Source organism: Chrysochloris asiatica, unplaced genomic scaffold (genome assembly GCF_000296735.1).
Source record: "Chrysochloris asiatica unplaced genomic scaffold, ChrAsi1.0 scaffold00124, whole genome shotgun sequence".
Lineage (NCBI taxonomy): Eukaryota > Metazoa > Chordata > Mammalia > Afrosoricida > Chrysochloridae > Chrysochloris > Chrysochloris asiatica.
Window position 1 is genome coordinate 6611250 of NW_006408642.1, and position 16505 is coordinate 6627754.

General features: G+C 38.1%; 1 protein-coding gene across 1 annotated transcript in view; it reads left to right on the top strand.

Annotated features, from left to right (window-relative positions):
• Positions 1-16505, top strand: part of MAP4 (microtubule-associated protein 4) — a 168236-nt gene that overhangs the window by 77818 nt on the left and 73913 nt on the right. The window contains 1 exon segment of the mRNA XM_006868836.1: positions 16275-16397. Coding sequence (XP_006868898.1) covers positions 16275-16397 — 123 coding nt within the window.

The window sequence follows — 16505 nt, forward strand, 5'->3', positions numbered from 1 at the left end:
TTACAAAGGAGAAACCACAGAGCTTTTCCAAGGTGAAGATGCTCCTCTCCCTAATGTATTTTCAAAGTTGCACATTAAAAATCAATTCCAGTATTCCTATCTCCCTAAGTGTTTGGATTCCCTGTTTTACATCTTGCCAGGTGACCTTTGGCATTTCAACCTCATTAAGCATAGTTCGCTGGTGGTGATGGTGGTTCTCCCATGTTTAAAACTTATGGTGATAGTTAAAAATACAATTCAGTACATTAATTATAACCTTCAATAATGTCTACTTTCAAAACTTTTTCATCATCCCAAAGAAAAACTGTACACCTGTTTAACAAAACTTCCTATTTCCTCCTGCTCCAGTCCCTGGTGATAATCTATTTTCATCTCAGGGCTATTTACTTCTGGATTGTAGTGTGTACCTACCTATCCCCTTAGACTCATCTGTAAAAGGCTAGATAGAAATATTTTTAGCCTGTAGATCATTCAAACTGTGTTAGTTTCTTAGTGCTGCTGTAATAGAAATACCACAGGTGGGTGGCTTTAAAGAATAAAGTTCTTTTTCTCAGTATGTGCTATTGAGTTGGTTTCAACTCATAATGAATGACCCTGTTTAGGGGTTTCCAAAGAGTTGCTGGTGAGTTAGGACCACCGACCTTATGGTTAGCAGTCCATTGCATATCCTACAGTGCCACACCAGGACTCCAGGACTCTCACAGTTTAGGAGGCAAAAAGTCCAAAATCACATCATCTCCAGGCTTTGTCACCTCTGGGGGAATGTCTTTCTATTTACCTTCTGTTCCACAATTTATTGATGATCTACATGTGGGTTAGCATCTAACTTTCACTACCTGTGCTTGTTTGCGTGCATGCCTAATCTCCTTTATAGTTTAAAGGGACTGATTTAAGACACACCTTGCACTGTTATGACATCATTAATAACAACAAAAAAAGATTATATCCACAGGTACAGGGATTAGAATTTGCAACGTACATTTTGTGGGGACACAATTCAGTACATAAAAGCAACTACCTCAGGTGAGTTTTCCACAGGGTTTTCAATCAGAAGAAACCTAATATTCTAGGCACCAAAGGGGAAATTTCTTGTAAGCTCTTTGATTTTAAATGATAATTCTCAAGATTTTGAGAGTTACAGACCTCAGTTTATCATCTTCTTCTTCTGTTACGCACTACAGTATATTCAGTAGAATCTATCTACACTACAGTCATTGTAGTCATCAGTGTTACGCACTACAGTATATTCAGTAGAATCTGTCTACACTACAGCCATAACATGCAAATACAACAGCTTCTTGGACTTCTAAGACCTTTTGCTTTAGTTGGCACTTTAACAGATGATAAAAGATGATATCTTGATTAATTGTGTTGCCACCACATGCCATACATTACTAGTACCCCATTTTCTGGCAAGTCTCATAGCACTACACTTAAACTCAAAGGCATGACCAAACTAGTCCCCAAATCCTAACATTTGCAAGTCTGCCCTCTGGAGCACTCTTATTCTGTTACCAATTCAGTATCAGGATCCAGTCAGGAAACAGAAATATAATGATTTGTATAAGGGAAATTTAGATAAAAATCAATAGCTAGAGTAATAGGAGCTAAGACACTAAAGAATATAGGAATATAAAATACAGGGAGCAGCTACTACTGCTGTACCAGAGGCAGAATATGCAAGGAATACATTGATTTGGGAGAGAACCCATTGAAGATTGAGATTTAGACATTTGAAGAAGGTAAAACTGTACTGGTAATCTCTAGTTCTGTTTCAACCAGTCCATTGGAAATCAGTTCTGACATACACCTTTTTATCAGTGCCTTTTTTATAAGTATCTTTATAAATCATAGCATTGAACAGCTGCACGTGAACATCTGAGAACACATCAACAAAGGATTTGCTGCAGCATTATATGTAATAATACTACTTACAATGCTGGTATTAAGTGCTGTCAAGTTGGTGCCAACTCAGCAACCCCAGTTAGGATTTCCAAAGAGCAGCTGGTGTATTTGAACTGCTGACCTTGATTGAGGTTAGCAGTGCAGTGTTTATCTTACAGCACCATATCAGGATTTCTTACTACCAATGTTGTGTGCCGTTGAGTCGGTTCCAACTCATAGTGACCTCTGGAGCAGCTAAATAAATGGGTTTGAGCTGCCAACCTTGTGGTTAGCAGTCTAGTGTTTAACCTACAGTGCCACACCAGGACTCTTGATAACATTAAAATGGACCAAAACAAACAGAAACCTCTGTAGTCTACAGGGGGAGTCTTGGTGTGGCACTGTGGGCTACTGTGCTGGACTGCAAAGTTGGTTTGAACCTTAAGGTCAGTGGTTCAAACTCTCCAGCTGCTCCTTGGAAACCCTATACAGGGTCACTATGTGTCAGAACCAACTCAATGGCACTTAACAACTACAACACAGTCTGCAGGAACATGAAATTTACTAAGATGTCACAGGCTGAAGCCAGGAAGCAGAAGTGTCACTTGTTGAGGTCCCAGTGAAACACCAGGAAGTCATTCAGAGCTGTGTTGATAAAATTCACTGGGAAGCTGACTGATGTGACAGCAGAACTTGTCCTGAAGCTATCTGTAGAAATGCCACTAAAATTTGTTCGGGTCAAGTACCAGCAAGGGTCCAGTGTACCAGCTGAGTGCCACAGAAGCAAGACGAGAAGAAAATACACTGGAACCAGGAAGCAAGACGAGAAGAAAATACACTGGAACCAGGAAGATAGAAAAAGATAGCCTTTTTCTCCTACTGACTGTGTCCTTCAGTTGTTGTTGTTGTTAGGTGCCATTGAGTCGGCGCCAACTCATAGCGACTTTATGCACAGCAGAACGAAACACTGCCTGATCCTGGGCCAACCTCACTATTGTTGCCTCCCCTTCTTTCTTCTCCTGGTTGAGTTCTGATCATCCAGTCATCCAGTCCCAGTCACGTGGGTCATATGCAAGTGTGAGTGTTCTTGTGCACATGCCCTCTCTTCCCATCAGCTGGCAGCTCCATTCTCCACTTGAATCCTCCGTGGCCACGTCACTGACTCTGGGCCCATGAGTCCTCGGGTCTCCTCGCGCTGTTTGCCAACTGGGTCCACAGAAGCCCTCTGAATATTGTGAGGCTTAGCTCGCCGCTTCATTGCTGCCTTTACCCCATTTCTCCCCAACGGTGATGCGTGTGCTTACCAATCCGAGCATGCATTTCCACCGAGTCTGTTGTTTTTTTTTTGGGGGGGGGGGCGCCTATGTTGGTGGGACCCGACCGACTTCCCCAATTGTGTGATATAAATTTGCCCTATATTTCATAGTTGTAAGGAACACTGAAGAGTTTTAAACCAGAGAATAATATGCACATGTTTTATGTTTAGAGGCAGAGACTCTTTAATAGCTTGTTTGAATACTTTCTAGACTATCTTATTTCATACATAGCCTACTTTTTCAAGTAAATCCCAGACATCGCATCATTTTATCTTTGTTTCACTGTGAACCCCCCCAAAAATTTTTAAGAATATAATTATTATAATGTTATCACATACACATATACATACTGTCTTAGTTGTTCCATGATACTATAATAAAACTAACATAAGAGGATGGTTTTAACAAAGAGAAATTTGTTCTCTCATAGTGTAGAGGAAGCTGTAAGCCTCAGTTCAGAGTGTCAACTATGAAAAAGGGTCCTTGTCTCCATTCTGAATCTGTTGTGGTTGTTGTTAAGTGCCATTGAGTTGGTTCTGACTCATAGTGACCCTGTGTAGATTTCATAGCAGCTGGTGGGTTTTAACCACTGCCCTTGTAGTTCACAGTCCAGGGCTTATCCACACTAGGCCCGACATTTCTTGGAGATTCCCATGTGTCTTGGCATTAGTCTTCCCTTGGATCTAGGAACTTCATAGTGCAGGGACTCTCAGCTCTTCTTTCTTGGTGGTAGTTAGGTCTCTCATTCCTAGGGGTGGTAGTTAGGCCACACCCCTAGGAATCTCCTTCACATCAGATCACTTCATGGGGGATCATCACAGAACTGCCACATTATATTATTATATACCTACCAAACCACTGAGAATCATGTCCCAGCCAAGCTGACACATATTTTGGAGGAAACACAGTTCAGTCCATGACATATGTGTACACACACAAATGCACACACAGAAAGAACAATTTCTGAACATAAAATATTCCATGGCATTTAATTTTCAGATAGTTTGCTTCCCCAGCTGGCTCATAATTAAAAAACAAAACTGGATTTTTTTTTTTTATATTCTAGCACTGAAGCTGGAATATAATTTTTTTTAATCTGTAGATTCTTATGTAATCTACTGCCTTTGAAATGCTTCTGACTCATAGCGAACCATTAGGACAGAGTAGATCTGGCCCATATTTCCTAGACTGCACACATTTACAGGAGAGCAGATAACCTTATATTTCTCCCAAGGAGCAGCTGATGAGTTGAACCTGTAAACCTTACAGTTACCAACCCAACACATAATCCAGTATGCCACCAGGGCTCCTTTTAGATTGCTAAATTGGGGATTTTTTTTTCCTTTAATATGACTTGGATTTTGTTTATGTTTTAAAGGCGCTAAAGGCTAATTGTGCTTTTAATTATAGGGAGAAAAGTAAAAAGAGAACAAAAAGCAAGTCTAGAAGGTGGGAGGACTGGATTGCAACGGAGGTGATTAAAGCACAGTTGTATCAATGTTGCCCTTAGATGTTTTTAAATACCATCAATTTTGCTGCAGCTCATATGAACCTTGCATGTAGTTTTCAAGGAGCGACTGTCCTTGGAAAGAAGACTAATTCAAATATTTGCTATAATTTTCTCTAGTTTAGCCATTTTTTCCTAATTAAAAAAATTAAAAAGATAGTAAGAATGAAAGTAATAATGATGGGCTCAGCTGTAGTTAAATTTGGCGTAGAGAAGAGGGTAGTCAAAAGGATTTTTTTCTGTAAAATTAAGACATTATATGTGAGATTAAAGGAAGTCAGGAGAGAAGTGTACAATAGCATCTGTGTAGAATGAGAAAAAAACTGTAGAGAGAGACGCTTGTTTGTATAGGATTCATGTACAGTTGTTACGACAATGGATTTTTAATATGGTGGGAGGTTATTGTTCTGACGAGCAGCTGGTGATGAGTTTGAACTGCCTACCTTGTGTTTAGTAGTCCAGTGCTTATATCACAGTGCTATGAAGAAACTAATAAAGATCATGTGTAGCACTGCGAGATAAAGCACTGGAACGCAAAGTCTGCTTGAACCACTAGGTTGGCAGTTCAGACTAACTAGTCACTCCTTGGAAATTTTATACAGGGTCGCTATGAATCAGAACCAATTTGAAGACACTTAACAATAACAACAATGTGTACTACACAGGTTTAAACCAGTTTAACCTTTATTACAGCAGTCTGTGTGGTCAAAGACAAGCATGCTGGTATGTTTTGTTATAAATCAAAAAGAAACCAACATTAACCTAAAGTCATTATCTTTTTCTGACTGGAGAACTCCTTCAGTGCTTTGTTGTTGTGAAGTGCCGTTGAGCCGGTTCCAACCCATAGTGACCCTGTGTAGGATTTCCAAGGAGCAGCTGGTAAGTTTGAACCACCAACCTTGGAGTTAAAACGGCTTTGCAGTCTGGCGCGTTAACCCACAGTGCCACACACCAGGACTCCTTCAAAGCTTTAGTTAGGAAAGACTGGTAAATTTTTTATCTGTTTTGTACAGTGGAAAAATAAAGCATATTAGTTGGATCTGAACATTTAAATCTGTTTTAATATTAGAGTTAGCTGGAAAGGTGAGAAAGTAGTTGTCAATTTTAAACTTTTTATCTTGAAATAATTTGAATTTTACAGAAAAGATACAAGAAATATGGTCAAGAGCTTCTGAATGTTCTTCCAGATTAACTAATCAATAATATTTTGTCACACTTCTTTTATTGTTCCCTGCACATATGGAATGGATATACACATATTATTTCATGCATCACTTATTTTATGTTTGTAATAGTAATCTAAGGTGTTCTCACATGTATTATTTGCAGTGCCAGCAGTAATTGAAAATACCATATTCAGGTATTTCTTCCTGTATTTAATTAAAGATGTCCTCTTAACATTTAATTATTTGCATATCATTTAAACATCTATATGATCGTGATACCATTTAGCTCTTGTTAGGTGCCTTTGAGTTGGTATCGACTTACAACAACACTGAATAGAGTTTCTGAGGAATAGTTGATGGGTTTGAAACACCAACCTTGAATTAGCAGTGCAGTACTTATCCTACAGCACCACACCAGGACTCCACTTAGCCCTTACTGTTTTTGTTGTTATGTGCCTTCAAGTAGGTACTGACTTATAGCAACCCCACGTATAATTGTTGCTGCCACTGTGCCAATCCATCTTCAAAACATCATTTTTCCACATAATCTCTTTGTTTTTCAATACACTTTGTCCATCTTTGTGTTTTCCCATTCTACATTTGTAGGAGAAACAAAGTATCCAGGAATGACTTATGGGTGGGTATAAAGATTTCTTCCATTTCATTGTTTCTTGTTTTGAAGGATGTTTTTCATTATTTTACTGAACTGTACTGAGTAGATTGCAATTGTGAGGGAGAAAAATTAATTCTGCAAGGCTTTTGTTCCTGCAAGGGAGTTCACCTGCTTTCACGGTGGAGTTCTAAGAACGAAATGTAGGTCAGCAGCATTAGATGATTGTGTGGGAGCAAGCCTCAGTCATGCATGTTCATTAATAATACTGATGCCAGAGGCTGACACTTCTGAATGTTTGTTTTGAGAAAAACTGCTCTAGTCAGAGCTATGAAACTAATGTGAAAACAGATAGCCACTGTCTTCTACATTCTATAACCAGAGATACATGTTTCTTCTCTAATTGTGTCAGAAAAAGGGTGTCCGCGTTACTGATTAAGTGCTTGCTGAATAACAAAAATACAAACAATGCAATTTAAAAATAAGTAAATGACTTGTATATATATTTCTCCGAAGAAGATACACAGATGGTCAAAAAGCACACGAATTTGTGCTCATCATTACTAGTCATTAGAGAAATGGGAATCAAAGCTACAAGATACTGCTTAACAACCACTTGGATGACTATTATCAGAAAAATGGAAACTAACAAGTGTTGGAGTTGATGTGAAGAAACTGGAACCCTGATCTCGAACTGATGGGAATGTAAAATGGTGCAGCCATGTGGAAAACAGTTTGATGAATCCTTAAAAATTTAAATGTAGAAATACTATGACCCCAGCAATTCCACTTGCAAGTATATACTGAAAAGAACTATAAGCAGAGACTCAAACATATTTATTTGTACATCAATGTTCACTGCAGCATTATTCACAGTAGGCAAAAGGTAGAAACAACTCAATTATTTACCCATCATCAGGTAAATGGTGGTGGTGGTGTGCTGTGGAGTCGGTTCTGACTCATAGTGACCCTGTATAGGGTTCCTCAGACTGTAAATCATTATGGGAGCAGAAAGCCTCATCTTTTTCCCATGGAATTCCTGGTAGTTTCGAGCTTGAGATTAGCAGCCCTACTTTTAAGCACTAGGCTATCAGAGCTCCTTCAGTAGGTTAAGTGGATGAATAAAATGTGATACATACATAGTTGTTGTTGTCATTGTTGTTAGGTGCCATCGAGTTGGTTCCAACTTAGAGCTACCCGAGGTACAGCAGAACGAAACAGTGCACAGTCCTCACAATTGTTGTTAGGCCCATTGCTGCTGCCACTATGCCAATCCAACTCCTCTTTTTTGATGGCCCTCCACTTTTCCAAGCATGATGTCCTTCTCCAGAGACTGGTCCCTCCTGATAATATGCTCATAACATGAGAGATGAAGTCTGGTCATCCTACCTTCTAAGGAGTATTGTGGCTGTACCCAAGACAGATTTGTTTGTTCTTCTGGTAGTCCATGGTACTTTTATTATTATTCTTCTCCAACACATAACTCAGTTGCATCCATTCTTTTACTATCTTCGTAATTCACTGTCAAGTTTTCACATGCATATGAGGCTGTTGAAAATACCATGGCTTGGGTCCAGTGCACCTTAGTCCTCAAACTGACAGCAGATTTGTGTAGTACAATAAATTGTTTGATTTCTTGACTGCTGTTCCTATGAGTGTGGATAATGGTAAGTGTGGTAGAATAATACAACCCTGGCACACACCATTCCTGATTTTAAATTATTCAGTGTTGATAGTTTATTCCACAGATTGCACCTGGCCTTGTTTTGGCTAATGTTATAATGCTTTTCCACCATCTCTTCTCACAGATATAGTCAATATGGTTTCTGTGTACTCTTTTTGGTGAGTTCTGTGTGTATAGCCTTATAGCCTTTTAATTTTCTTTACAAAAAGTATTTAAAATGAATGTCATTGGTCTTGAAAGATTCTATCATGCGATCTCAAGCATGGTTTCTGTCACTAAGACCGTACATTTCAACTATTGACCTTCCTCTTTGTTTCTAACCTTTGCATTTCAATCACTAATAATTATCAATACATCTAGATTGCATATTTGATACATTTCAGACGAAAGAAGTTGGTAGAATTCTTGAATTTCATCTTCACTGGCTTTAGTGATTGGTTCATAAACTCAAGCAATAGTGGTATTAACTGATCTTTGATCTTCTTTGTAGGCATATAGATATTATTCTATCACAGACAGTGTTGTACTTCAGGACAGATCTTGATATGTTCTTTTTGATGATGAATACGATGTCATTCGTCTTCAATTTGGCATTCCTGGCACCGTAAACCATGTGCTTGTCAGATTGAAAGTGGCCAATACCAGTCCATTTCAGCTCACTGATGTTTAGGATATCAATCTTTATGAACTCCATTTCATTTGTTATAACTTACAATTCCAATTATTCCATGTTCCAATTATTAATGGATGTCTACAGCTGTTTCTCCTCATTTTGTTAACACCCATCTGTCAGTTTGTCATACTGTAGTGGCTTTTGTGTTGCTGTGATTCTGGACACTATGCCATGAGTGTTTTAAATACCAGCAGGGTGTCACCCATGGTGGACAGGTTTCAGATGAACTTCCAGACAAATACTAGGAAGAAGAGACGGACTACTTCGAATATTTAGTCACTGAAAGCCTTGTGAATAGCAGTGGAACACTATCAGATATAGTGCTGGAAGGTAAACCCTTCAGGTTGGAAGGCACTCAAAATGCAACTGGGGACAAACTGCCTCCTCAAGTAGAGTTGACCGTGATGATGATGTGAATGGAGTAAAGCCCTCGAGACCTTCGTTTGCTGATGGGGCACAACTCAAAATGCAGAGAAATACCTATAAACATCCATTAATAATTGGAACATGGAATGTACAAAGTATAAATCTAGGAAAATTGGAAATTGTCAAAAAAAATGTTTAAAAAGTAAAAGAGGTATTCCTAAATCATCCATGGCCGTGTTTGCTGATCTTCCTTTAACTCTTTTTAGAGCTTAGTACTTGTGTTACATAGACTTTATCATCCTACACACAATCCCTAGTTGTTGTACAATATGCTTCCCATAGTTATGAAGTAGGTAATACAGTTATTACATGTAAAAGTGAGGTTTGCTGAAATTTGCATCACTGGGCATGTTTTGTAAAACCTTTAACTAGAGTTAGACTATAGTTTTTTCTTAGTGCCCACGCAAATGTGATGGTGATGTTGGTGATGATGTAAGTTCTATGTGAGCAGGGCCTCTCACCAGTTTGTTTGCTGTTGTATCACTAATTTTGGGGGTAGTGACTGGCTCATAAAAGGAGCTTAGATATATAAATTTACATTTGAACTAGGTGATTCTTTAGATGTCTGCTTGTGAGTTGAGGGAGAGATAAAGCAAGCACCAAGGGTATGGAATATAAGAAGTCTCTGGTTTTTGTGTTTTTGTTTTTAGTAATATGTAAAATGTGAGCCACAGAGACTCCTGGTTAGTCCTATAGGATAAGCACTGAACCACAAGGTTGGTGTGAGCTGCAAGGTTGGTAATTCAAACTAACCACTCCTCGAAAACCATATACAGGGTTGCTGTGATTTGTAACTGATTTGACTACAATTAACAACAGCAACAATATTGCTTATAAGAAAGCATCAGTAACTATAATAATATAACATGGCTCTTTTTCATGTTTATCTAACTATTTCGTTTCTTGAACTCCCTATAATTGACCCCAATCTTGTACTCCAGAAGTATAGAGCAGATTTGCAAAGACAGAATACTGTTGAAAGTGTGGAAATTTGACTGGTTAAAACTGGAGTGAAAAACCCCAGCCCCCATTATTATTTTATTTCACAGCACTCTTAATTCAGAGCTGCCTAATCTTCAGTGATGGCCATCTGTCTTGTCTCCTGAGAATTCTACCTAATGCCTGATTCTCTTGATTCAGTCAGCCTTGAGATTTCTTGCACAACACTTTACCTAAAAATAAGAGTTCAACCCATATAAAATTGGCCCTACATGTCTGCTGAAACAGTGATAAATACATCTAAGGTATTACACAAAATTAAACCCTGTAACCTAGTATGGCTACAGTCAGCTTTGAGGAACTTTAAAATATGCCATTGAAAGTTAGGTCTCCAAAAGCTAAAAGCAAGACCAAAAAGAAAGCAAAAACCACAACATACTAGGGAGAGACAGGAAGGAAAAAAGAATGTTTAAGGATGCAGGTAATTAAACTTTTGGGTGACCTGAGACATCAATGTATATGAAAACATTACAGGTTGTTTAAGTTCTCTGCAGCATCAGGTAGTGAACTCTATATTGGAACTATATGTCTATGTTTCTCTCCTCTCTGGCTCCAAGTTGTGCCATAATCAATGACCTATTAACTGTTGTACTTTTATCATGTATTGAGAATTGACAGAGGTAGTAATCATATGTAGAGCATCTCTATATCCAATGTCAAACTACTATTGATGAAAGACAATTTCAGTGATCAGTTTCCCTGATCACAAAATTTACTGCACAGCCACAGTAGTCCAAGCAGCCTGGTACTAGTACAACAAAAGATACAAAGATCAATGGAACAGAATTGAGGAGCCAGAAGAAAATCCATCCCCAGAGTCAGCTGGTCTTTGACAAAGAGTGAAAGCACGTTAAATGGAGAAGACACAGTCTCTTCAACAAATGCTACTGGCAAACTGGAAATCTATTCACAGAAGAATGGAACAAGACCCCTAACTTACACCATATACAAAAACAAATTCAATGAGCATTAAAGACCTAAAAGTAAAACCTAGAACTATATAAAGATCATAAATTAAAAACTAGGGAAAATATAGGTGGCTCTAATACATGACATAAATACACTATCAGGATTACTTAAAGCACACAACAGCAGAAGACAAAATAGATGACTGAGACCTCCTAAAAATTAGACACTTAAGTGCATCAAAACGTTTTGCCCACAGTATAAAAAGGGAGTCAAAAACTGGGAAACAATTTTTGCAACAACATATCAGACAAGGAACTAATCTCTCAAATTTATACAAAATTATAACACCTCTACAAGAAAAAATAGCCCAGTAAAAAATGGGCACCACATGTGACCAGACACTTTACCAAAGAAGACATTCAGACAGCCAACAAACATGAAAAATTTGCACAATCATTAACCATTGCTGGTGTTAAGTTCCGTGGAGTTGGTTCCGACTCAAAGCAACCCTGTCTCTATAGGGTTTCTAAGGAGTAGCTGATGAATTTGAACTGCCAAATTTGCAGTTCAAACCAACCTTGCAGTTCAATACTTATGCTATAGGATTCTGTTCAAAAGATGCATATCAAAGCAATAATGAGATACCATCTCTCAACAGCATTGTAGCAAATTTCAAAACAACAGAGAACAGCAAATGCTGGCGAGGGTATGGAGAGACTGGAACCCTCCTACATTGCTGATGGGATTATAAAATGGTTCAACCACTGTGGAAAACAGTGTGACACTTCTTCAGAAAGTTGAGAGTCGAAATACCTTATGACCCAGCAATCCTTGTTCTTGGTATATATCCACAAGAAATAAAAGCTAGAACATGAGTAGATACATGCACACCGGTGTTCATAGCAGCACTATTAACAATAATAGAAAGATGGAGACAGCCTAAATGCACATCAGTGAAAGAATTGGGCAACCAACTTTGGTATATACACACAGTGGAATATTATGCAACATTGAAGAGTAAAGATGAATCTGCCAAACGCCTTATAACATAGATGAACTTGGAGGACATTATGCTAAGTGAAATTAATTAATCACAAAAGGGTAAGTATTGCATGAGACCACTATTGTAAAAGCTCGAGAAAAGGTTTCTTACTAAAAGAAACATTCTTTAATGGTTTCCAGGGTGGGAGAGAAGGGAGAGTAATTCACTGGCTACAAGGTTGTTGTTGTTATTAAGTGCTGTCAAGTTGATTCCAACCCTTAGCGACCCTATATGGGGTTTCCAAGGAGCAGCTGATGAGCTTGAACCACCAACCTTGCAGTTAAAATGACTTTGTAGTCTGACGCATTAGCCCAAGCACCACACCAGGCTCCAAGGTAGACAATGTTAACTCCGATAACGGAGAGGGCAGTAGTTGGCAGAAGAATGATGACGATAGGTAAGGACACAGATGTGCAAGGACTAAAGGGGATAGAGGTGTAAGTAGTGATACATACATACACAAACTTGACTCAATAGTGTTTTGCAGGTAGATACATGGACAGAGATGCAGGCTAAATGGGTATGGCAGGATGAGTGTTAATAGGCGTTTGAAAGAGTGCATGGGTAACTGCAGAGAGGTATGAAGCCCTGGTGTAGCACTGTGAGATAAAGCACCGGAGTGCAAGGTCAGTTTGAACTACAAAGTCAGTGGTTCAAACTCACCAGCCACTCCTTAGAAACCCTACACAGGTTCAGTATGAGTTAGAATCGACTTGACAGTACTTACAAAAACAACTGCAGAGAGGAAACAGGACAACTGTTTTTTCAATCACTGATATGAAACAAAGCATATGATTTGTTGAATGTAAAACCGATGATCTTGTCTGCACTCAATTCATAATAAAAAAGCGAGGGGCGACTCTTGTGACAAAACTGCTTAAATTTTTGATAAATGCCGACAGGGTGTGGTACATCTATCTCAGGAATCTAAGAAAGAGAGGTACACTTCTTAAAACTTAAAATAGAAGAATCAAAAACAACAACAACCAGCAGTAGTCTCTCAGTTGTACAGTTGTATGCTGGATGCTGCCCATGTTACTCTCTATTCAGCAAATACATTTCTTATGTTTATTTAAAAGCAGTTTAGATTATAAAATGATGATTAAAATAACATATATTTCACCCCTTTTATTCTTACAGGCATATTTACTAAGTTAAAAATCCACAAATGTGTTTTATCTAGGAGAAAAAAAATCCTCAAATTTATTATAAGATCATTTCAGGATATTATTCCAGAAGCAATATTCAAGGGAAGGGAATGCTAAATCTAGGACAAATTATTTTTTTTCATTATTCTTCTATCTTCTTTCCCTAAACCACTTCATGTAGGTGACATCAGATTTAAATGATTCTATGAAACACGAACATAGTGGGCAGCCTTGAAGGGGGAAATTTGCACCTAGAAGCAACCTGATGAATTACCTAGTAATAAGGAGAGACTGTCATACCACTTACCTTTAGTAGTACCCATTAACTGTCAAAATTCAGAAATAAATCTGTAAATTATGGTCAGTTGATTTTTGACAAGAATGCCAATACTATTCAGCCGAAAAAGAATAGTCATTTCAACAATAAGTGCTAGGATACCTGTAAGTTTTTATGAAGAAAAATAACATTGGATCTGTATCTAACATAAAAATGGACCATACACCTATATGTCGGGAGCACAGTGGCTACATATGATAGATAAGCAGTGGATTGCAAACTACCAAGTCCACGGTTTGAGCTCACTAGCCTCTCCTTGGGAAAAGGTGAGGCTTTCTGCTCCATCGAAGATATAACGCCTGGGAAACCCTGTACTGGGTTGCTATAGGTCAAAACTAAATCCATGGCGCTCTTAACAGTAATAACAACAACCTGTATGGAACAGCTCAAAATGTAAAATTCTTAGAAGATATATGGTTGTCTGTCTTTATAACCTTGTTGTTGTTGTTGTTGTTAAGTGCTGATTAGTTGGCTCCAACCCATAGCAACCCTGAATAGGGTTCCCAAGGAAGATCTGGTGGGCTTGAACTAGTGACCTTGTGGTTTGTAATCCAGTGCTGATCCTACAGTGCCAAACTAGAAGTCCGTGACTTTGGATTGGGGATTTTTTATTTTTTTTATTTTTTTTTTAGGTATAACGCCAGAAGTAAGAAAACCATAGTAGATAAAGTGATTTTTGTCAAAATTTAAAACGTTTGTGTTCCAAAAGCACCATCAAGATTGTGAATCTTACAACTCAACAACAAAGACACATGATTCAATTAAAAACTAGGTGAGGGATTTAAGTAGACATTTCTCTGAAGAAGACCTACAAATGACGGATAAGCACACAAAACGATGCTCAACATCATTAACCATTAACAAAAATGCTAATCCAAACCACAGTAAGAGCCATTTGACCTAGCCTTGATGGTTTGATAATCAGAACTCGACTTGTTAAGTGCCGTAGAGTCAGATTCCAACCCATAACAACCCTGTATAGGGTTTCCAAGGAGCAGCTGGTCAGCTTGAACAGCAGCCCTCCTGATTTAAGAGGTCTTTGCAATCCAGAACATTAACCAACAGCGCCATACGAGGACTCCAGAACTCGACTAGAGGAAGATTTAAAAAAACAAACCCAACAATTTTTGATAAAGGAAATGGAAAATTGCTACAATTTGATGAACTTGACCTATACTCCTGGAGGTAGTAGCTCAAAATTCCAGGGTAGCTAGGGATAGGCAATTTAGATATTGGCTACTTAAAATGAGGGGACGATAAAGGCACAAAGTGACTGACTTACAAGTTTTCAGGAGGGAGATTAGTTTAAGAGTGTTCACGGGAAGGTAAAAGTCCCCACTGAATAGTTTTCATCTTGTCTAGATGGGTCTCATAAAAAGAGATGGGGGTAAGATTCTTATGATTCAATAGTGAATAATTGTTATCATGACTAATTGTGACTGTAAAAGTAGAAGTTTTATAACAAAAATGGGGGAGTAGTAAATCTTACAGTCCAGAAACAGAGGACCCTAGCACCATCAAGAGAGAAGAGCACAAGCGGAATGCCAAACCTTATCCAGTGAAGCAGTGACACTAGAGATGAAAGCAGAGATGGGGACATGGAGACAGGGAGCAACTGAGGACTCTAGATTCATGGGAAGAGAGGGACTGCGAGCTGGCAGCCAGGAGGCAGACTTGTAGAATGTACCTTTTGGTAGTTTAAATCATTATATATGCCTGAGTGTTTTTTTTTTTTTCCTTTTAAAAAGAGAGAACTAAAATGGATAGAGAGAAATACTCTTAACTGATAGTACATGGAGAGAATTTAATCATTGTAATGAAACAAAGTATATGATTTGTTGAATGTGAAACTGATGCTCTGTCCTGTAAACTTTCACTCAATCCACAATAAAAACTTAAAAGAAAAAGACCCACAGTTAATTACGACTTCATTTTCACATCGGTAATGATGAAAATATAACAAGACAGGTATTAACAGGTGTTAGCAAAGATATGGACACATCTAACCTTCATACTTTACTGATGGAAATAAAACTGGTTCAGCCATTTTGAGAAACAATTTAGCAGTTCCTCAAAATGTTAAACCTGGAGTTGTCATATGACCCAGCAGTTTCACTCATAGGCATATACCTGAGAAGATGAAAACATAAGACCACACTAAAACCGGAATATGAATGTTGACCAGAGCATTATTCATAATAACCCAAAAGTGGAAACCCAAATGTCCATCAACTCTTTCATTGTTCTATATGTCTATCCTTGGACTACTCTGCCTTTTCAGTTTTAAAGTCAGAAGGTGTGACTCCTATTACTTTGTCTTTTTCAAGATTGTTTTGACTGTTTGGAGCCCCCCTTCATATTAATTTGAAATTTTAATATGGATGTTTTTAACCCTGATAACAACTTCATGTTTTGACATTTGTTTCTGCCTTTAAAAAAAAATTTTTTTAGTTGTTTCAAAGGCACTAGCTAGGTATGATTGTATTGTGCCAGATATAATAGTCTGTAGAAACTCAACTCTAGTGGGGAAAAAAGTATATGTTTTAACTTTTGTTTTGTGTTTTCATTTTAAGGGTCCCCTCCTGAATTCCTTGAAGAGAAAATAGCTTATCAGGACTATATTAATAGTCAAAATTGGCCAGAAGATATAAACTTTTGTTACCAACCAGAGACAGTGGTGAATCCTATCCAGACTGGTAAGTGCAGTCTTGCCTGTAATCGTTGAATGTGACTTAAACATGAAAATGTCCCAACAGCCACTCAGATAAGACTTTTTAAACCTAAATGTAGCTCAAAAAGCACAA